This window comes from Micromesistius poutassou (assembly GCF_964030765.1).
Source record: "Micromesistius poutassou genome assembly, chromosome: 5".
In the NCBI taxonomy this organism is placed as follows: domain Eukaryota; kingdom Metazoa; phylum Chordata; class Actinopteri; order Gadiformes; family Gadidae; genus Micromesistius; species Micromesistius poutassou.
The window spans coordinates 22025732-22047835 of record NC_140275.1 but is presented as its reverse complement, the minus strand read 5'-3'; the positions used below and the strand labels follow the sequence as shown (position 1 = coordinate 22047835).

The following is a 22104-nucleotide window of genomic DNA, read 5'->3' as shown; positions in this document are numbered from 1 at the left end:
TCTGGAGAAGGGCCAATATTCAAGGGTTGTGTCAGTTTTGTCTCATGCGAGTAAACTTTGAGGTTTGTATGGTCAAGCTCAAGCGAGTAACGGGAGGCGAAAAATTGTTTCACTTTTGGTGTGAGGAGCTGAGGAGAATCAACCTAACCGGACAACCCTGTTTGACTATCAGGTCCTGTTTATTCCGTTCAAACGCTAGATTTGCACGTTGCAACGTTTTCCACTTGAGCTCTCCAATTTTAGTTAATGTTGATTGATTGATCTCGACACCAGGTGACTGACTACAATACAATTCCGCACCAAATATGCAAACACGAGTACCAGCAGAAAGAGAGAGGGGTCACGGCATGTTCACAACATGTCCCACTTCTGGTGAAAGAACGACTGTGAACATACCTGGCACAGTGGAGGCCATTTAATTCAAATAGAAAAACAGAACAAACCAAACAAAATAGCAGGGAATAGAGTAATTAGGGCAATGACCTCAAATAGATGTGAAACCAACTTTCTAAATTTGTATCCATTTACAAAAATAGAATAGGATAGGGTCAATAGGGCAATGACCTCAAATAGATGTGAAACCAACTTTCTACATTTTTTCCATTTACAAAAAAAAAAGGGGGAACTCAGACGGTCCCTTGTGGGACACCTAAATAAATTGTTAATTAAAAGGTTGTATCAGCGATTCTAGGCTGAAACATAAATTATCACATTCATCTGATCTTTCCTCACAATCCGCTAGCTGCCCGCCCCATAAGCAGGCCGTCAAAAAGCCGCGTCTCTGTAGGCAGCCTGTGCTCCGAGATCGTACACAAAAACAAACCAATTCCAACCAATCACCGACAAGGGGCGGGTGTTGTGGGGTTTTGCGCTGCGTTGATGATAGTTTTTACTGGATGCACAAACCACGGAAGGGAGGGGCGAGCTGGCTCTGTTTGTTTGGGATCTCACTTCAAATACCAACAGAAGTGACCCAACATCGCTGATACAACCTTTAAGCCAGACAATAAGTGTTGGACGTTTTGGGAAAGTCTGTTTAGACAGTAGTCTGCACAGTGGGCAACCCACTTCCATTGCCAGTGTTTTGGGGTGGACCTAAAGGTCCACGTGTCGATGATGTTGTGTGGTGCCTCTGCCCGTGTGCTTGTCCAGCCAGGCCTGCAGCAGGGGCAGATGTTTGTCCACCCATCGGATGTTCAACTCGATGGTCTCATACGTCTGCTGGATGCACCTCAGCTCTGAGCCCATCTCCTTGGTCAGGGAGCCAAAGAACTCCTGAACCTGAGGGAATAAGTGCAAAGATATTGTTTGAAAAAGCGTTGACTTTATTTTGTATGTGTGTGTGTGTGTGTGTGTGTGTGTGTGTTCTCACCTCTTTCAGCATGTGTGGGGTGGAGTACTGGTCAGTCACCCCAGTCACCATGCGGGCTATGGAGCTTGAGCCTTCACCAAACCTTCTCAGACAACACACACACACACACACACACACACACACACACACACACACACACACACAGTTAAGTGAAGATATTCACTTAAAATTAATTGACTTCAATGTATTAACATACATTAAATGTATTAAGTAATTTACTGCACAAATCACAGTATTACAACCTGTTGAATATTATCACTCAATCACTGTAGATCGCTGAAAGAAAGTGTTCATAATATGATCAACTTCCTCCTTTAGAAGCTAGTTAACACAATTGATTGTGGATGGCAGGGATATAAGCTAATATGACTATTATTAATATAGTACCAGTTTTCAACATTTGGATATTTAAGAAGTCGTTTTTACTTGCAGGTCCAAAGCTAAAAGCCGATGTGTTGTAACCTGACTCTCGCCTAGCTCCACTCATCCATCTGAGACCGCTCCATTGAAGAGGTGCTTTAGAAGGCTGGGCCTTATCAAAAATCCTTACATATGATTGGATAAACCACTTCTCTTTATTGACGTGCTACTTCAACCAATCACATCAAAACCAACCCGTGATGACCCGCTTCCTCGATGCGAGCCGCCATTGTTGTCTGAATCAAAACAGTCGCTTCTCCGCTACGTCACATCTATAAAAATCCTGCCCGGCGGTCCTGATTGGCTCTACCATTTTCTGGTAGTCCCCAAATACCTCCCAACCCAACGGGAGCGATCCCAGATGGACGAGTGGAGCCGGGCGGAACGACATTCATCTGGCGAGAGTCGGGTTAAATGTGTGGTGCATCCAGCCAAACAGAACTATATTAAACAGGTCAACTGTGTCCAAGGACTACCCACTGAGATGGACCATCTTTCTGAGGGGTCTGAACTATGGGCTTAGCACTTTGGAAAAGCAAAGAGTTTCGGTATGTGAACTGATAATCCCCACACAGAAAGACCCCAGTCAGACCCCAGTCGGGTTCAAACCCCTGTCCTTGTCGCAGTGATGTGATCCGTGCGAACCACCGAGCCACCATGCCAACGCCAACACAACACGTGAACGACGTAAGACGAGCAGCAGACTGACTTCTTGATCAGGGCCGGCCAGTTCGCCCGGAGGAAGTCCCAGGCCAGCTTGTAGCCGTGGGGGTTCTTGCTAACACTGACGACCACATGGGGAAGATCCTGGGTCTTCAGAACCTCCCCACGAAAACTCTCCTCCAGCAGTCTGAGAGAGAGAGAGAGAGAGAGAGAGAGAGAGAGAGAGAGAGAGAGAGAGAGAGAGAGAGAGAGAGAGAGAGAGAGAGAGAGAGAGAGAGAGAGAGAGAGAACAAAAACAAATGAGTGAGTGAGAGCTAAGGGAAGGGAGACGTGGAAAGACAAGAGAAATAGAAAGGCAGTGGAAGGGGAAGAAGACCACTGAATTGCCCAGAACGGTGTTTTAGTGCACATCCGACCGTCTATACCCACATGTGGAGCTTGTCCGTCAGGGGGCTGATGGAGAGCGCCGTCTTGATGCGGCTCTTGACTGACGTGTCCGGGGAACGGCCGTACATCTCATACAGGAAGTCCCACCCCTCCGGAGTGCGGGCTCCAATAGCAAACACGCAGAGGCTGACGTCACTGGGGAGGCTGGAGAGGGAGGAGCACAGAAGACCGTGACATCCTGCAGGGACTACGGTTGAGCAGACGACAAACACCAAGAAGACCGTTCATTCTTTCCTGACCCCGCGGGGAACCTCGTCCACAGAGGTTCAAAAACGTCCTTTTTTTGAATATTCTTTCCAATTGCAAGTTCCTCCAGACAGACACACCCCATCCATGAGGAGGCGACACATGTATGTGGCAGCGTGCGTGCGTGCGTGTCAGACTGATTGGACTCTGGAGCCGTTTCTCAATTCGCGTTCTCGTGCGTTCTCGTGTACTTGCGTTCTCGATAAACGTCATCAGTGGTAGCCCAAGCACTGTTCCAATTCCAAGTACGCGAGAACGCTAGTACTGTCTTAAAACCCGGAAGTGTTCTCGATGCGTTCTCGATGAGGCCGTTCTACAGAGGATGCATCGGAGGTGACTCGTGTGGACTTGGGACCGTTAAATATCCCAGAATGCATCATCGAGTCCGCTGCTGTTCCGATTGCAGGTGCGTACTCGCGTTCTCAGAAGTCTGTACTTGAAAGTCCGGACTTGCCAAGTACGTACTTCCAAGTCCACGAGAACGTAGTCCGCGTACTTGGTATTGAGAAACGGCTTGGGACTGGGTGAGGCTGCACACCTGTTGCACATTGAGTCATCAGTGTGCACATCCATCACCACGCGTCCATGTCCAATGCCACACTCCACCTCGGTGACTTTACTGGGCTTCTCCAGACAAAGGACGCAGGGTGGGGATATTTAAAGCCATTTTATGGTAGAAGTTTGTAGATAATGGCCTAATGCGCCATGCAGGAGATCTCCCTGAGTGTGTGTGGTGATGCCTGGTTTAACTGCACACTGATGATTCACAGACTCGGCCAGGTGAGGTGGCTTAAACGATCGTCCACACACTTCACAGCCAGGAAGGTCTGAAAGAAAACGACAGCCCAAGCCTAGAAGAGGCGCCATGATGGGTTAGAAAAGAGTCTAGAGCGGTCTTAAATCTAAATCGTCTCCTGTACAGTGGCAGGTGCAAAGTTGACCAGAACAGACATTTCTCACAGAGCCTTTCCCTCACTAATAAGTTACAGGTGGACCTTTCCAACAGATCACACTCAAGACAGCTCTTACATCCTCCTCACGGCACCTTGAAGTGGGACCGCAGAGAGGGGTTCACCAGAGGGTCGGGGTAAAGGGAGACTGACCTCATGTTGCCGTCCAGGACCTTCCAGCTGTGGAAGAGCCTGCTGGCCTTCTCCACGCAGGGCAGGTGGTTGCGCACGCAGGCGAACAGCAGCAGGTAGCTCCTCAGCACGCGCTCCGAGACCGACCCGTCGTCGGTCCACGTCTGCTGGTCGATGAGGGTCTGCAACAGCTCCACGATGTAGCCCTGGGAGGAGCGCATTTCACCCGCTGTCACTGAGGCCCTTATTAGAAGGCAGGGCGACACGCGGCCCAGGGCAGCACGGTTCAGTCCGGCCACGCCCCCCTCCGGTCCCAGGGGCCCCAACACGCAGGCAGAGCAGTGGAGGTTCCCCCGTAGAGAACACAACCAGCAGCAACAGGCTGTCCAGATGAAGTCAATACTGTCTGTGTAGACCTTACCAACGGTTAGTATGTGTCAGGGATTTGAACCGGTTCAAGAAACTAAAACAAAATCGATCGTTGATTGCAAATTACTTATTATTATTATTATTACTTATTATTATTATTGTTATGCCGTTGTACGGTGCATTTTTTTGACAGGAACCATTAGGCCCCGAAAACGTACATACAGACATACTGTACATACATAGATACATATACATACATACATACATACATACATACATACATACATACATAGGTTTATTGTTATGTGGAGTGAAACAAGGCACCAGAGAGCTGCTGGAGACAAGGTGCAGCGAAGGAGAAGGTGCCACATCATTTTCACTAATGGCTCATATTTGACTATCTATCTGTTGTGCAAACAACACGAATAAGAACATTTGGGGGACATTTGTGGGGGCTGATACGCGGTGGGCGTCGGGCGAACCTTCATCTGGTTCTCCAGCGTCTTCATGTCCCTCTTCTCCATCAGCTTGTAGATGGGCACCAGCTCGCTGAGGCCCTGGGTGACGGCCAGGGTCTCCATCTCCCGGGACAGGTACAGGGACAGCTCCAGGGCCGTGTCCAGCGGCACCTTGCCCACACTGGGACACACACACACACACACACACACACACACACACACACACACACACACACACACACACACACACACACACACACACACACACACACACACACACACACACACACACACAATGGTAACACCACCTTTAACACACTCCCGCTTGGTGAGAGGAGATTAACCAATATGTTGTCATTTCATGATGTACATTCACAACGTACATTTAGGCAACTTATTTATATAGTATATTTAGTATATTTACACAAAAAAAATAAAAGTTATTTTAAGTACCTTGCATTTATTCAGGAGAGTCTTTGAGAGGCATCTCTTTTGCAAGAAAGAACAGATAGCAATTATTATACCAGATAATCTATTAATAAATAATAATCTGTTGCCATCCCATCTTATTTTAGTGTGGGAGGTAGAGCAGGTTGACATGTAACTGGAAGGTTGCTAGTTTGATCACCGGCCCCTTCTATCTGAGTGTAGAGGGGTCCCTGAGCAATGTACCCTAACCCTAACCCTGACCGCTCCCGATGAGCTGGCTGTTGCCCTGCGTGGTCGACACCACCGTCGGTGTGTGAATGTGTGTGTCTGAACCGTTTTGCTTTGGATAAAAGCGTCTGCTAGATGCCCTAACTGTAAGGGGAGCCCTGACCTGACCAGCTGGAAGATGTTGTTGATGAGGCTGGCGCGGTCGCTGCTGCTCAGGGCCGTGTGGTTGGTCTGCAGCAGGCGGATCAGGCCGCCCCAGCCCTGCTCCTGGTAGTGCACCATGTAGTAGCCACTCATGTCCACGTTGAACTTGACCCAGTCCACCTCCTCCTCCAGGTACAGGACGTCTGCAGGGACAGGTACACGGTCCACCCACTCAGACACGTCCGACTGGGTCAGCGTGACTGAAGCCATTGTTGGGCTCATGAACCACTGGTGCTTGGTGAGTGATCCCGTATCGGTCCTGATCCATTGGCCATTAGGCCATTTCGATTTGAAATGTAGCCAATAAATAATAATAATAATGATCATTTTTTAACATCTTTTTACTGTTTACTTTTCTTTTTTTTTAATACTTAGTTTTTATTGAGCATTTTTGCAACAAATCAATGATATAGACAGTACAGATAACAGATACAACTGTCGGAACGACAGTATTCTTTTGTTATTATCGCAAATGTTGCATGGGTCACAGAGGATGGAATTAGTGCTCTTCCTTGTGGTGGTTAAATGTGTTTCTAAGATAACAATGGCAAGGAAACAGACTTCAATAGACTTTGATATATTCTGAGTGATTTGGCATAATTACTATACGTGTGATGCGGTTATGACTATTAATACAACTTTATTACACTTTTTATTCTTAATAATGGTCCTAAGGTTGCTGTTCACTTGTTTAGATGACGCAAACATAACGATGGCCCAAACAATATATGAAAATCACTTCACACACCTGAGGGATAGGCCTATATCTATAGTAAACCATGCTGATCACTTCACATTACAGATCTACAGCTGTCTGGGCTCACTCCAGTTGAAACCAACTTTAAAACCTAAAAGTGAACGGACCAATCAGTGCTCGGGGGCGGGTGTTTGAGTTCAACATGCCAAAACTGAAATGTGAACTTTCAGGACTTCAGAATGGCGATACCTATAGCGCTGCACCCAGCACACCATGCACCTTAGTGCGCACATTAAAGTGCAGCCTTCTGCCGAGTGCCTTCAACTTCAAACTACTTCAGAAGACTCAGTATCAGTCTTGGTTCGGTGGCACAATGTGAAATGGGCTTTGACCTCAGCAGTAACAGGGTTAACTCACCAGTTTTGTTCTCCAGCAGAAAGCGCTGGATGGTGTTTGAGTGGCTGGTTTTGTAGGTCAACGGGATCTTCCACAGGAACCTATCGACACACGGCAATAATGATGATGAAGACATCGGTGACCATGGCAGTTAGAATGATCTGTCATTAACACACCATGAAGCAAAGGAGAATATCTAAATTAGATTAGATTGATTTCGTGCCGATTGACGTTGAGCCGCTACTCATTAATTACACCCTGGTTGACTGAAACACCGGAGCAGTGACTCTCTGGACATGCTGCAGGTTTTAATGGACACAATGTCCCTCCCAGGGCAGGGGTCCCTGTGTGAGCTCTTTACCCGTCGCTGAGGGCCGGGTCGTCCGTCTTGAGGTAGCGTTCCTGCCGGAGCCTGACCTCGCGACCTTTCACCTCCACCGTGACCAATGGGAAGCCCTCCTGCAGCGTCCAGGTGTCCATGATGGTGCCCACGTCCAGCTCGTCACCTGTGTACCATTTCTACACACACACACGCACACACACACACACACACACACACACACACACACGCACACACACACACACACACACACACACACACACACACACACACACACACACACACACACACACACTTGAACAATCACAATCATTACAATTCTATGTAAAATCCCATGGTTATTTTTAATATTATATTATAATATATTATATAATATATAGGGATGCACAATAACTTTTTTTTTAAACCGATAGCGATAACCGATACCTTTCAGCTCCTAAAGGCCGATGCCGATACCGATACCGATAACACACACATATCCATATATATGATCATGACCTAAGATCAGACATCAGTAGAATCAACGGGGGGTTTTCTATATCCACGTGCAGTTATGCAGTTATGAACTCATGTATTGTAATTGATTGTATGATGTGTACTTTTAGGGTTACGATAAGACCTTTCATTTAGCGTTAGTGGGAGCGGGGTACTGAAATGATATAGGCTATGTTATCGGGGCTATTCGTCATGATATCAGACTTAATGGAATGATGTAATATTATTATAGTTATCGGCCCGATAATTATCGTGCACCCCTAATAATATATTCAAGAAATGTCACACAATGCAAAGCCTGCTGGACATTTGTTGTACAACGGAATTTTTTTGGACATTTCCCACCGCCCGTGTCAGGAATTGAACACAGGCTTAAATGAACACAGGTTCATTTAAGCCTGTGGTCATTATACCACAGTGAAGGGGGTCGCCGCCCCTCCGCTGCGCGTCGGGACGGACAACGCCCCTTAACTGTGGTATAATGAGCGTATACCACAGCCTGTCGTGATCTATTGCTTTTATAAAACGGTTACGTAAATATGGCGAAATGAAAGTCATAGACACCCTCAATTTTGAAAAAGCTAGAAAGTCGGAAAAGCATTTTTTTTAACGAATACAAAAAAGTAGTTCCTCCTGGCTGCCGGCAAAGTGTACGGCGGTTGCTATGCAACACACTGGAGCGTCCTTCAGAGAGAAGGCTAGGCTAAAGACGGTAGCTTGATTCGCCGGCAATTTAGCCTTCTATCGAGTTCACTCGAACTCGATAGTAGGCTAAATTGCCGACCGTGTGCCTATTGCTTTACAACATTTCCACCCTCTCCAGCAATCAACATGTTTTTAGGCTTCAGTGAACTACGCTATTGCTTTTATATATACATAAACAACAGTTAGAGTTAGGCGCGGAGTGATACTGAACTCTGTAAACTGAACGGGCGTCACAGCTGTGTGTATACGCTCAATATACAACGGTTGGGAACCAATCAGATCGCTTGATTTAGGCCCCCCGTTTTATAATCCACAATATTCTAAGTCCCGGCCGATCGGGTTCCTGCTGTCTGAAGCATCAAAGCATCCAAACGTGACGACAGGAGGAACAGGAAGTGCCATCGGTCTCCAGGCGGATTCAGCAGAGGATTGTGGGTATTCCCAGCATGGTGGGGCGAGAGCTCCTCTCCTCTGGCCGCTAAACCGCTAAAATCAGAGACAGGAGGTCGGTCGGTACTTACAGAGCCCCCCGGGCGCAGCTTCCCCTCCAGGCAGAAGTCCTTCTGCCGGACCCCGCCCACCTCGAACTGGTCTGACTGACACACCTGTTGGTGGTGGGGGGGGGGGGGGGGGGGGGGGGGGAACAGCTCAGTGACTCGCATGTAACCACACCAGGACAGCTTGTGTTAGCGCCGACTGAACTCCAGATATCCCCTTGTCTTACAATATCTAACAAAAAAAACATGGATAATTCTAATCTGACTGATCATCATGAAAAAAGCAGTATTAACTGTAATTTGATAACGATAATTAGTTTGAGAGTACGAACAGAGGACAGAATAATAAGCGGGAGAACACACACACAGAGGAGGAGAGTCGGGACGCCGACTCACGTTGGAGAGGCTCTGCCACAGGTGGCTGTTGACGGTGTTCTGGTAGCTATAGCGACGGAGGTAGCGGATGATGCCCTCGTTGAAGGCCTCTGGCGTCAGGAAGTCCCGCAGCATGTTCAGGATGCAGGCCCCCTGCGTTCACACACACACACACACACACACACACACACACACACACACACACACACACACACACACACACACACACACACACACACACACACACACACACACACACACACACACACACACACACACACACTATGAACGTCTGGCCTCCCATTCCAATGTCGTCCTTCACAGGCATTCCTTTTTTCCCCGTCCTTTTCCTAATTTACAGCTTCTCTTGGAGTTTAGGGTGGAAATGTGATCTCTTAATACTAGTCTCGATGCTCGATGTTCTGGTGTCTCTCATTCCTAGTCCAAAGCTGGGGCCACGGGTAACCCAATGGGAGATTTTGAACGGAATTCGATTGGCTGTTCTTTAAATCTTCCGTTATTATTTTTGCTTGTCTGTGTATCGCTGTATGTTGTGTTATATAAATGTTGTACATTCTGTTGTATGTTGTGTTATATATAATGTTGTACATTCTGTTGTATGTTGTGTTATATATAATGTTGTACATTCTGCTGTTATATATAATGTTGTACATTCTGTTGTTATATATATATAAACGGTTTGCTACAATCTTTCCTAGCAGAGAACGCAAGTAGAGTAGAGTAGCATAGCATAGCATATGATAGCATAGCATAGCATAGCTTAGCGTAGTGTAGTGTAGCGTAGCATAGCATAGCGTTGCGTAGTGTAGCGTAGCATAGCATAGCGTAGCATAGCATATGATAGCGTAGTGTAGCGTAGCATAGCGTAGCATATGATAGCATAACGTAACGTAGCATAGCGTAACGTAACGTAACGTAGCTGAGCGAGCGTAGCGTAGCACAGCATAGCGTAGCATGGCATAACGTAGCGTAGCGTAACATAGCATAGCGTAGCGTAGTATAACGTAGCATAACATAGCATAGCATAGCGTAGCGTACCATAGCGTAACATAGCGTAGCGTAGCGTAGCATAGCGTTGCGTAACATAGCGTAGCATAGCGTAGCGTAGCATAGCGTAGCATAACATGGCGTAGCGTAGCGTAACATAGCGTAGCGTTGCATAGTCTAGCGTAGCATAGCATAGCGTAACATAGCATAGCGTAGCGTAGCATAGCGTATCATAGCATAGCATAGCGTACCATATGATTGCCAATTCTAGCATTCCATGAGGGGAGGCAATATTTGATATTTAATCATTTTTGCGCGGTAGCCTGTCTTTCCATCATGCTTGATATTTTTAAGTGTTGATATTTTTAAGTGTTCCCCTTGAAGCAATTCTTTCTCACAGGTTTTATTAGGGACCGAGCCAAACATGGCAAGGTCCCTATTGAAACCCTCGTGATTATTAGGGACCGAGCCAAACATGGCGAGGTCCCGTTCATCACTGCGCGCAGTTTTAATTATATATAATGTTGTACTTTCTGTTGTAGGTTGTGTTATATATAATGTTGTACATTCTGTTGTATGTTGTGTTTTATAAAACGGGGGGCCTAAATCAAGCGATCTGATTGGTTCCCAACCGTTGTATATTGAGCGTATACACACAGCTATGACGCCCGTTCAGTTTACAGAGTCCAGTATCACTCCGCGCCTAACTTGAACTGTTGTTTATTTATATATAAAAGCGATAGCATAGTTCACTGAAGCCTAAAAAAAGCCTGTAAAGCAATAGGCACACGGTCGCCGGCAATTTAGCCTTCTAAATTGCTAAATTGCCGGCGAACCAAGCTACCGTCTCTAGCCTTCTCTCTGAAGGACGCTAGTGTGTTGCATAGCAACCGCCGTACACTTTGCCGGCAGCCAGGAGGGACTACTTTTCTGTATTCGTTAAAAAAAAATGCTTTTCCGACTTTCTAGCTTTTTCAAAATTGAGGGTGTCTATGACTTTAATTTCGCCATATTTACGTAACCGTTTTATAAAAGCAATAGATCACTTCAGTCAGTGATATACGGACAACGCCCCTTAACTGTGGTATAATGAGCGTATACCACGGCCTGTCGTGATCTATTGCTTAAATATATAATGTTGTACATTCTGTTGTATGTTGTGTTATATATAATGTTGTACATTCTGTTGTATGTTGTGTTATATATAATGTTGTACATTCTGTTGTATGTTGTGTTATATATGTTGTACATTCTGTTGTTATATATAATGTTGTACATTCTGTTGTTATATATAATGTTGTACATTCTGTTGTATGTTGTGTTATATATAATGTTGTACATTCTGTTGTTATATATAATGTTGTACATTCTGTTGTATGTTATGTTATATATAATGTTGTACATTCTGTTGCATGTTGTGTTATATATAATGTTGTACATTCTGTTGTTATATATAATGTTGTACATTCTGTTGTATGTTGTGTTATATATCATATGGTGTCCCCCAGGGTTCCATTCTTTTTCCGTTATTGTTCCTTGTTTACATTAATGACCTTGCAACTGTTTCTTCCACGATGCTACCAATACTTTTTGCTGATGATACTAATCTGATTTTGACTCACAGTCACTTTGATTCTTTAATTAGTGAAGCCAATTCTGGCATTATTAAATTTTCTGAATGGTTCCAGATAAATAAGTTGACATTAAATGTAAAAAAAACTAATTTTATTATATTTACGGGAAAAAATAAAAAATATTGTAAATCCAGCGCTAAAATCACTATTGGGGATAATGATATAATCCAGGTTTCCTCCACCAAATTTTTAGGGGTATTAATTGATGAGAGGTTGTCATGGTCCGAACATATTAAACTTGTTAATAATAAAGTGTTGAAATCCATTGGTATCATCAGAAAAATTCGTGATTTCATATCTCAGGAAGTTTTAAATATACTGTATTATAGCTTAATTCATCCACATCTCAGTTACGGTAATATCGTTTGGGCTAGCACTTATCCTTCTAATTTACAGAAATTATTAATCGCGCAAAAGAAATTTGTTAGATTAGCCACCTTCTCTAATTATTTGTCTCCATCTGCCCCTCTGTTTAAGAATCTTCAGATAATGTCAGTCTACGATATTAATATACTTCAATCATGTGTATTTACTTATAAATATATTCAACTTTCCCACTTGCTGCCCAAATCCTTTCATGAATTCTTTACAGTTAACTCTCAGGTCCATTCTTATAACACCAGACAGACTGATAAACTTCATCCCCCTTTTTGCCGCACTACTCATACTCAGTTTTCTTTTGCTCACAGAGGCTCCATACTTTGGAATTCCCATCTTCATGTTGTTAAATTATCTTCATCCCTCAATACTTTTAAGTTAAGACTGAAAGCTTACCTGTTAAATCAAAGTTCCTAATAGTTTCTTTTCCAGTATATTTGTCATTGGATCATTATCTCTTTACATGCTTATACACTCAGTTAAATACAATCATTTTATATTTATACATACCCATGTTTTTATTTCTGACTTCTTTGAGTGTCTGCTATAAAATGGCACTTGTATTGCTTCCTTTTTTGTTGTTATTTGTTGTTGCTTTCTCCTATTGTTGTTGTTGTTGATTTATCCTTTGAATGTGTATATTTCTTGGGGAGGTGCTTCTTATAAGCCCATGTAGGGTTTTTTAACCTCTCCTGCACTTACTATTCTTCTTTAATTTCTGTTTTTCGTAATTGTCGTTTTTTTATGGTGCAAATAAATAAATAAATATATAATGTAGTACATTCTGTTGTATGTTGTGTTATATATAATGTAGTACATTCTGTTGTATGTTATGTTATATATAATGTTGTACATTCTGTTGCATGTTGTGTTATATATAATGTTGTACATTCTGTTGTTATATATAATGTTGTACATTCTGTTGTATGTTGTGTTATATATAATGTAGTACATTCTGTTGTATGTTGTGTTATATATAATGTTGTACATTCTGTTGCATGTTGTGTTATATATAATGTTGTACATTCTGTTGTATGTTGTGTTATATATAATGTTGTACATTCTGTTGTATGTTGTGTTATATATAATGTTGTACATTCTGTTGTATGTTGTGTTATATATAATGTTGTACATTCTGTTGTATGTTGTTATTTCCCCCATGCTGTGCTGCCCTCTCGGCCCGGTCGCCCTTCAATGTGTTCCACCAGGATAAACAGGTTAAAAAAGGAGGGCACCTTGCTGTACGAGACGTCATCAAACATCTCCCTGATCTGGGATGGGCTTTCCACCGGGGTGGAGACGGGATGGGAGGAGCTGAGGGAGTCGACCTCCATGGCGTTGAAGCACTTGTCCAGAAAGAAGTCATCCTATGGGAGGGGGAGGAGCCAATGAAGAGGCAGGTGTAGAGAAGGTGTAGAGAAGGTGTAAGGAGCCAGGTGTAAAGGTACCAGGTGTAGAGAAGGTGTAAGGAGCCAGGTGTAAAGGTACCAGGTGTAGAGAAGGTGTAAGGAGCCAGGTGTAAAGGTACCAAGTGTAGAGAAGGTGTAAGGAGCCAGGTGTAAAGGTACCAAGTGTAGAGAAGGTGTAAGGAGCCAGGTGTAAAGGTACCAAGTGTAGAGAAGGTGTAAGGAGCCAGGTGTAAAGGTACCAAGTGTAGAGAAGGTGTAAGGAGCCAGGTGTAAAGGTACCAAGTGTAGAGAAGGTGTAAGGAGCCAGGTGTAAAGGTACCAGGTGTAGAGAAGGTGTAAGGAGCCAGGTGTAAAGGTACCAAGTGTAGAGAAGGTGTAAGGAGCCAGGTGTAAAGGTACCAGGTGTAGAGAAGGTGTAAGGAGCCAGGTGTAAAGGTACCAGGTGTAGAGAAGGTGCCAGGTGTAAAGGTACCAGGTGTAGAGAAGGTGTCTCTCACCACTTGAAGCTCGGGGTAGGTGATGTTCACCGAGACGAACTCCATGAACTTGGCGAAGCCCTCGTTGAGCCACAGGTCATTCCACCACTCCATGGTGACCAGGTTCCCAAACCACTAGAGACCAACAGGAACACCCAGTCAGCCGGCTCACCCCTGGATATAGTAACTCATTTTGATATTCTTTAAGAGAGATAACGTGGAACTTTACACACAGATGAAAAAAAACACAAGCAATTAGCAGCTTGTCTTCAATCCATGCAGTCGTGAAATGTTTTGTATTTGTTATGATTCTAATTAAATTAAACACATTTGGTTTTCCACTTTACTTGATATTTATCAGGTATGCGTTTTGATGTCACATCCTCTCATTGTAATTCCTCGTAATTGGTCGGCATGGACCAAATTTAATTTGAGAGTATGATTCCCTGGATTGATTGAGTCGTGGATAAACTGCTCTGATTCAGTGAAAAGGTTACATAGTGGAGCTTTAGAAATGCTATGTTTCTAATAGTTAAGGTAAAAAGATAAATAAAAAAATAAAAAGACATTCAGCTAAAATGTCTTTGCAACTGCTTTCCTCCATGTGCAAAAGTACATTAGTTACAAAAGGAGGGCAGACACACTTACACATAAGTAATACTGCTCTGTTTACCTGAACCAGGAATATATTTATCCAATTAAAAAAGGTACTGAAACGTACTCTAAAACTATTTCATTTCACTTAAAGGCTACAGGGATCTTTGTTCATTGTTTTGACTCTGCAGCAGCGTACAGGAATCTCATGTCTAATCTCTTCTAAGGCTTATTATTCTAAATGCAGCCTGGAGCTAGCATAAAATAACAAATCTTATATCGATATTGTACACATAAAATCGTTTTTTTAATACATTTTTATCTCCATATCCCTCGCAAGTGAAACTCAAGATCCAGGTGGAAGGTTACCTGGTGGGCCAGCTCGTGAGCGATCACCATGGTGATGCCCAGCTTGTCGGAGGCTGAGGACTTGGGTTGGAAGAGCAGGCCTGCCTCCCTGTAGGTGGTCAGACCCCAGTTCTCCATCGCCCCTGACTGGAAGTCTGGGATGGCCACCAGGTCTGCAGGAATCCACAACACAACACAACATCTGTTAAAATCGATTTTAGTAAACGTGCATTCCCTCTATTCTGCTCTAGACAATACCACTACGACTGAGCTGGTTTTTACTTGTTTGAGGCGGGGGGGAAAAGGGAAAAAAACAAATGGGACTATGATTATAGCACTCAATACAATGAATATAAGAAGCATTCCTACTTAAAAGTGATAGGACTCCATGCGTGCGATAGGACTCCAAGTATTAGGTGGTATCCGATGGATGGAGTTTCATTCACAACGGATTCTTGATTCCTTAAGACATCTTAGCATTGTAAACTTTCATTTTGGTCTTTCTGAACATAGTGTGCTACATTGTGAACTTTTCTGTGTTCAGAGACACAAGGAGCCACTAGATGGCGTATTTACACAAGTCTCTAAAATGAACATTTTAAATTGCAGATGGGAGATTGTTTTTAATAGAGGCTCGGTTTCGGATCCACATATATTGTGGGATACAGTCAAGGGGTTCATAAAATCTCACTTAAACTCTTCTAATCTGAATACATACGTAAATAAAAAAGATTCTCCCTAAACGTACAGATCTTGAGACTCGGGGTGCAGAGGTGTACTCGAGTACTCATCAAGCAAATCATAAACCATAACAGAATTATTGTAATATTGTCAATTTTCAACATCTTCCAAATACATTATATATTTTCTTGTATTTTGGTAAAGTTTTAGAGCAGGATATATCTTTAAATAGTCCAAAGCTATTATATATTTTATAAACTATATTATTATTGTGTTATTTCATACCCATATAAAGTTGTCTTTGCCCTTCAACTACAAGGTTTGTATTTGTTCTCTGGATTAATTATAATGATGATTGGGTTGTACACCAACCACGATGGACCGGACCACATACCCTGTTTGGGCAGCGGGTAGGGGATGTTGAAGAAGTCATCGTAGAAGTCCAGCAGCTTCACCGCAGCGTCCAACGCGAAGGAGGTCTGGTCAATCTTCTCTGGTGACGCGTAGACGGAGATCTGATGGATGTCATATTTTCAAATGTTCACACACTCACTTTCTGTTCACTTTGGGTAGGTTATATTTATAAAAAACATGAGCCACAAACCTAGTGATGAAGAGGTTAAAGGTTATCAAGGTGTCCTTTAGCATATAGCATTTGATTCATCAAATCCATTGTAATCTCAAGTAATTTCAGTGCATCAATGTCCTTCTTAAACCTTTCAGTTAACACATCAACTAATAAAAGGGGAGGTATGACTTAATCACAACGGACAAGATGCGTCATTGAAACATCAACCACTCAATCAGATCGTCAATGGAATGACTAATTGGTTTGCTAGCCAATGGGATGGCTACTTGGTTAGATAGTTAATTGGATGTCCATTTAAAGATACCTCAGTTATTAAAGTAACCCCCTCCAGCTCACCTTGACCCCATGTTGGGTGGTCTTGCTGACAGACAGGAAGTCGGACACGATGAAGGCGACCAGGTATGTGCTCATCCTCACACTGGTGTCAAAGTAGTCCTTCAGCAGGCCCCCAGCCAACTCTACTGTGTTTATCTTGGAGAGGAAGGGGAGCATTGAGAGAAGAACAACCTGGAGCAGAACGTCTCGAGGGGAACCACACAATCACTGCAACAACACTGTCATCAAAATGGTGTCATATGCTGTCTTCATCACCACAATCATTGACAAACAGCACAGTAACACTTTCACCAAAGTCCCACCGTGGCCCCAGCAATAACATCACCACAATCACTAGACCATAGCTGTCAAAGTCAAGGCCCGCGGGTGTAATCCAGCCCGCAGTGTCATTTAATTTGGCCCTCCAGATAATACCTAAAGTCCATCAGAACTGGCCCACCGGTATATCGCATTTCAGCGTTAACGCGTTGTAAACCCTGGCGCGTCAACTCCGGCAGCCACCCCCCCCCCCCCCCTCAACAACTCCGCCAGCCCGTAATTCTGTACCACCCCCCCCCGTCAACATTTCCGCCCGTGGACCCTGTATAATGCAATGTCCCCAATTAATTTAATGTAATTGGCCCGCGACTTTGTCCAAGATTGACACCCCTGCACTAGACAGTGGACCCAGTAACAGGGCTGACTCTCGTGTACCTTGGGCATGTTGGAGATGGCGATGTGGCGTGGCTCCCGTACAATCTGAATTGTGAAATTGGCTTTGAAGGCCGGCTCATCAAAGCATGGGAAGGCTGCCCGGGCGCTGGTGGCCTCAAACTGGGTGGAGGCCACGTACCTGGGGAACAGAGGTCCAGCTGTTAGCACTTCAGTTTTACAGTTTTAACGTATTTGGTCAACATCACCACGGAAGGGTTGTGTATCCACAACATAGGCTGACCGTCTCCTACCTGATCTCCCCACTGCTCGCACGGTAACTGCTCTTGTAGAAGCCGTGGTAGTTCTCTGACAAGTTGGCAGAAAACTCCAGCAGAACTTCGTACGTCCTGCCTCGGACCAGGACCCGGTCGGACAGAAGAGCCAGCTGTTCAGAGGCAGGGTGCTCCAGGAAGCGCAGGGGGGTCGGGGGTCCCCCGGGCACCCGGAGCGCCACGCTGGAGACGAGCAGCTCACTGCTGTGGAGGACGACGGTCGACGTGTTTTCTAGGACCTCCACTTCGATGTTGACCACGCCGGTGAAGCGGAGTGTGTCCATGTCGGGGTGGATGGTGAGGTTGTAGTGCAGGGGGACCACCGTCTGGGGGAGCCTCATGCGGTCCCAGGGGAAGGTCCCTTGGTCGGCCGCGGGAGGCGTCCCGGCGGCGGCGCTGCCCGGCAGCTGCGCGGCGAGGGAGGGGGGGCTGGCCTGCAGCAGGAGGAGGACGAGGAGAGGAACGGCTAGCATGGTGGCGACGACCCGGTGCTCTCACACCAGTCCTACGGGTTACAGTAGGAAGAAGAGAGCATTGTTTAGCCTAGCCTTTAGGGGTTGTGCGGTTACACAGCAGAATATCACAAAGTTTGATCCAGCATTGGCCACCGGCCACCCTCCGGTTACCAGTCCAACTCCTTAACCAGTAGGCCACGGATGCCAGGTAGCCACTAGTGCATCTAGTCCACAACTGTTCAATCCTGAAATCAACGTCTTTCATGAAAACCTCCACGCAATGGAGCCAAAACAACAGGAAACTGCTGATCTCATGATCATGCATCAAAATGTATCCGAACTACCTAACGTGAAAGTACCAATGTTTGCTGGCAAATGGTTACCCACTTCTTATCAAGCTTTTAATTCATACATTAACATATTTAATAAAGGACAAGACTAGTAGATGTCAGATAGTCTCTTTACTTTCAGCTCATGTCAGGCCAGAGATTTGGTTCGTAAATGTCTGCACATGGATGTGGGCAGAGGACATCCAGAACCCATGCGTCTGTTAAAGACATTTTGGTGACGAGATGATCTGAAATGGATTATTTATCTGGCACTGATTATAAGGCACTGAACTGAACATAAAAGCAGATGAGGGGAAATCACTTTATTGCCAAGGGAATGTTGCAACACCATGCAATACTGTCAACACATGGATGAACTGGATGTCACATCCACCTTAAAACGTATAGTAATAAAAACAAACTAGATTCAGACATCTTTTGGAATTCATTGGGCACAATTTAACATTGTATTACACCCAGTGTTTGGAGACGTTTTTTACACATACATTTTAAGGCATTTGCAGGGCTCTCAAGTCTCACGCATTCGGCGTGAGACACACGCAATTGAACCCATTCACACGCCACACTTCGTATTTCTCACGCAGAGAAATTACCAGGATAGCGCCCACCAATTTGCGCCGCTGTTTAACAGTGGAACAGGTAGGAATCAAATGGGTTTCCCGTATGTAGGGTAACCAGATGTCCTCTTTTGCCCGGACATGCCCTCTTTTTGAGACACTTTAAAAAAAATGTGCGGCGGAATTTCAAAATCGTCCGGGATTTTATTAGCCTCATACATTGAATTTGCGTTGCGTTTCTCTGGGTCGTTCACAAACTAGTTAGGCTACGCCCTCCCCTACTCAGTTCTGTTCGCTTTGCATTGGTGGAAGTGAGTAGGGGGAGTGGTTAAGTAGAGCCTTCAGAATGGACGGTTGGACTTACTTAGTTACCATCATGTTTTGTATTTATTTATATTTACCATTATTTTATAGGGACAAACATTAACAAATTTCTCCTACAAGGGATTGATGAAGTTATATTGAACAGAAAGAAACACTTGGTCATACTTTACACACTTTACCACAGCATTGGCCTACTGAATGCCATAGATATATTTTAAGCATTGGACTGAATGCCACATAAATATATAATTATGTTTTTACACGTTTGCAACGTTTAAAAGTTCAGGGAAAAGTATATGCCTCTACTGGTGTTGCTTATGCCAATAGCCTTTTGAGGCAGTGTTGTTTCTGAATATTAGTGTTAAGGGCCAATAATGCTTACTATCATACATTAGTCACCACGTCTGTGGACACATTTGTATGCAGTCACATGTTAATATACCCCCCCCCCCCTCCCCGCGGCCGCCGACAAAATCTCACTCTGAACTCAGTTCAAAACTTGAGAGCCCTGCATTTGAAACGCTTTAACAAAATAGCTGTTCAGGCTTAGGAATAGCTATGACAAGTCCAACTGCGTAGCACTCGGAAAAAAGTTAACAACATAAGTGATTTAAAGACAATTTCTAAATAAAGAGGCGTGTGTGGGTCATTGCGGAGGGGGTTCATCCCATTTCAAAGGTCCAGCGTGCAGGGGACCTCATACAACCCCTAGCCCCAGCCCACCCCCTCGCCACGGGAGGGTATCGATCGAATGATCGAATATTGGAGTGATCCAATATGATGTTGGATCAGATCACTAGAAACAGCCGTTATGCTGAGAGGGAAACATAACTTCCTCTAGTAGGAACCTCGTGCTTCCTACAATTCGAGAACATATCAAGAGTGCACTTTTAGTCATTTCTATCTATGTTAGGCCTGTTTCGTTCACGCTTTAGGAATTTATATAGAACATAATGTCTATAACTTGTATATTTTTTGATAATAACTAAATGTAGCTTTACCTGTGTTATCCGCGGCGGCTTTTCCCCCAAAGTGAAAGTGAAAACAAACGATTCATCGCAGGTGAACTGCATGCTGGGAGCGTCCACAGAGGTAGACTACAGTCATTTCGTGAGACAGCTCCATCTCTGAATGTAAAGTTATTCCGTTTTCAACTAGTGTATACAGTCTATGTTATGACCGTGATTGTATACTTTATTCAAAGGTTGGATCGTTTTGGAGACGCTGCGCACACACAGCTGGAAGTTCATTGTCGGTGTCATAAACAAGACTTCCGTGTTGTATTCTTCAAAATAAAAGCCGCAAAATGGTAAATACAAAATGTATCACATGAATATGCCCATCTCACTGACAACCGTAGTTATATTACTAAGTAAGAATTAGAAGAGATAAATACTTTTTCTACAATAGTTTGTGTTCTTGGTTACTGTAACGAAGCGCAGTTCGTTACTGGGATATTTTTGCACATGTGGGTAATTGTTCTGTTGCACAAGCACGTAAAGGTACAGGAATAACGGCACTTTGCACTTTAGTCACGATAGCACTTTATTTGTCAAAGTTTGCACAGTACAGTTGCACATTGCGTATTTGCACAGTCGATACCGATATTTAAATTACTTAATTTATTGAAGAAGGATTGAGTTATTTATTGGACTGTGTGGCCGCAGATGATTGTATGGCTGCGGCCAGGTGCGGTACTCGGCTCCGACGTAAAACTGTAATGGAAAGAAGAACATAGTATGAAGCGTGTGCAGTGGGACGGGTAAATGTGTGGGGTGCAATATCGGGTGGAAGTGGGTGCTGTACATGTACCAAGTGAAGTTGTGTGTGTTAACACTTACCTGTCTGGTCCTGCGTCTGCTCCAGGGTGCGCGGCCAAAAGATTCCCCCGGGGCGCGGCACCGTGATAAACGTTCCGGGAGAGACCAAGTGGCGGGATAGGAAGAGGGGGTGCTCTAAATGTGTGGTGTTTAATTCTAGTTGTTGTCAATAGGTGCATAGGTTAGTGGCAGGGAAATGTCACAGTTATTAACTTATTTTCTTTGCATGTTTATTGTACCACGATCTCCATCTGCCTGTCCCTCTCTCCCTTATGCGTCTGAGAGACTGGTGGAGGAGGTGTGTGTGTCCCTGTCGGAAGTTCTGAGTGTGAGTGTTGACTGACGACCGCTCTATCTCAGTGGTCCCCAACCAGTGCGGCAAGGCTCACTGTTTTGCCTTGAGGAAAGGTTAGGTGAATCATTACATTTGGTGGAATTCAATACATATTCTGGCACAGTTATATATATGAGGAAACAATATGTATGAATGCATTGGAAGCAATATGGTGTAGAGCTGGATAAACTATAAGTGTGGTAGAGATGCACGCAGTGTTTGATAGAGAAGAAGATGTTGATTAGTGTGTCTTGTAACGGCTAATCCACATCCCACCAAGTGGTTAACTAGGGGCCCTCTGTTCTAGGTCATGTTGAGAGTACCATGCTCCTGGGTGTATTACATGATGTTGCTACTTTAGTAGTAAGAGAAGCATGTAGTTAATGTATTGACTGTAGATCGTAGTCTTGAGTAGGATCAAAG

At 44.3% G+C, this 22104-nt stretch overlaps 1 protein-coding gene across 1 annotated transcript; it reads right to left on the bottom strand.

The window, feature by feature from the left end:
• Positions 1–391: 391 nt before the first annotated feature.
• On the bottom strand, positions 392–20666 carry erap1b (endoplasmic reticulum aminopeptidase 1b). The gene is made up of 19 exons (XM_084467764.1): positions 20529–20666; positions 17821–18346; positions 17570–17708; positions 16877–17011; positions 16346–16466; positions 15292–15443; positions 14350–14463; positions 13679–13810; positions 9445–9576; positions 9073–9156; positions 7373–7530; positions 7033–7112; positions 5878–6061; positions 5082–5238; positions 4252–4436; positions 2885–3046; positions 2502–2642; positions 1373–1454; positions 392–1281 (listed from the first exon to the last, which is right to left on the bottom strand). The coding sequence occupies exons 2-19, from the start codon at positions 18312–18314 to the stop codon at positions 1096–1098; spliced, it is 2838 nt and encodes a 945-aa protein (XP_084323890.1). The 5' UTR covers positions 18315–18346; positions 20529–20666; the 3' UTR covers positions 392–1095.
• Positions 20667–22104: the final 1438 nt, after the last annotated feature.

Coding starts and splice junctions, on each gene's coding strand:
- erap1b (XM_084467764.1), bottom strand. CDS start 18,314: ATGCTAGCCGTTCCTCTCCTCGTCCTCCTCCTGCTGCAGGCCAGCCCC. Junction 17,709..17,820: donor GCGAGCAGTGGGGAGATCAG/GTAGGAGACGGT, acceptor TCTGTTCCCCAG/GTACGTGGCCTCCACCCAGT. Junction 2,643..2,884: donor CTGACGGACAAGCTCCACAT/GTGGGTATAGAC, acceptor TCTCTCTCTCAG/ACTGCTGGAGGAGAGTTTTC.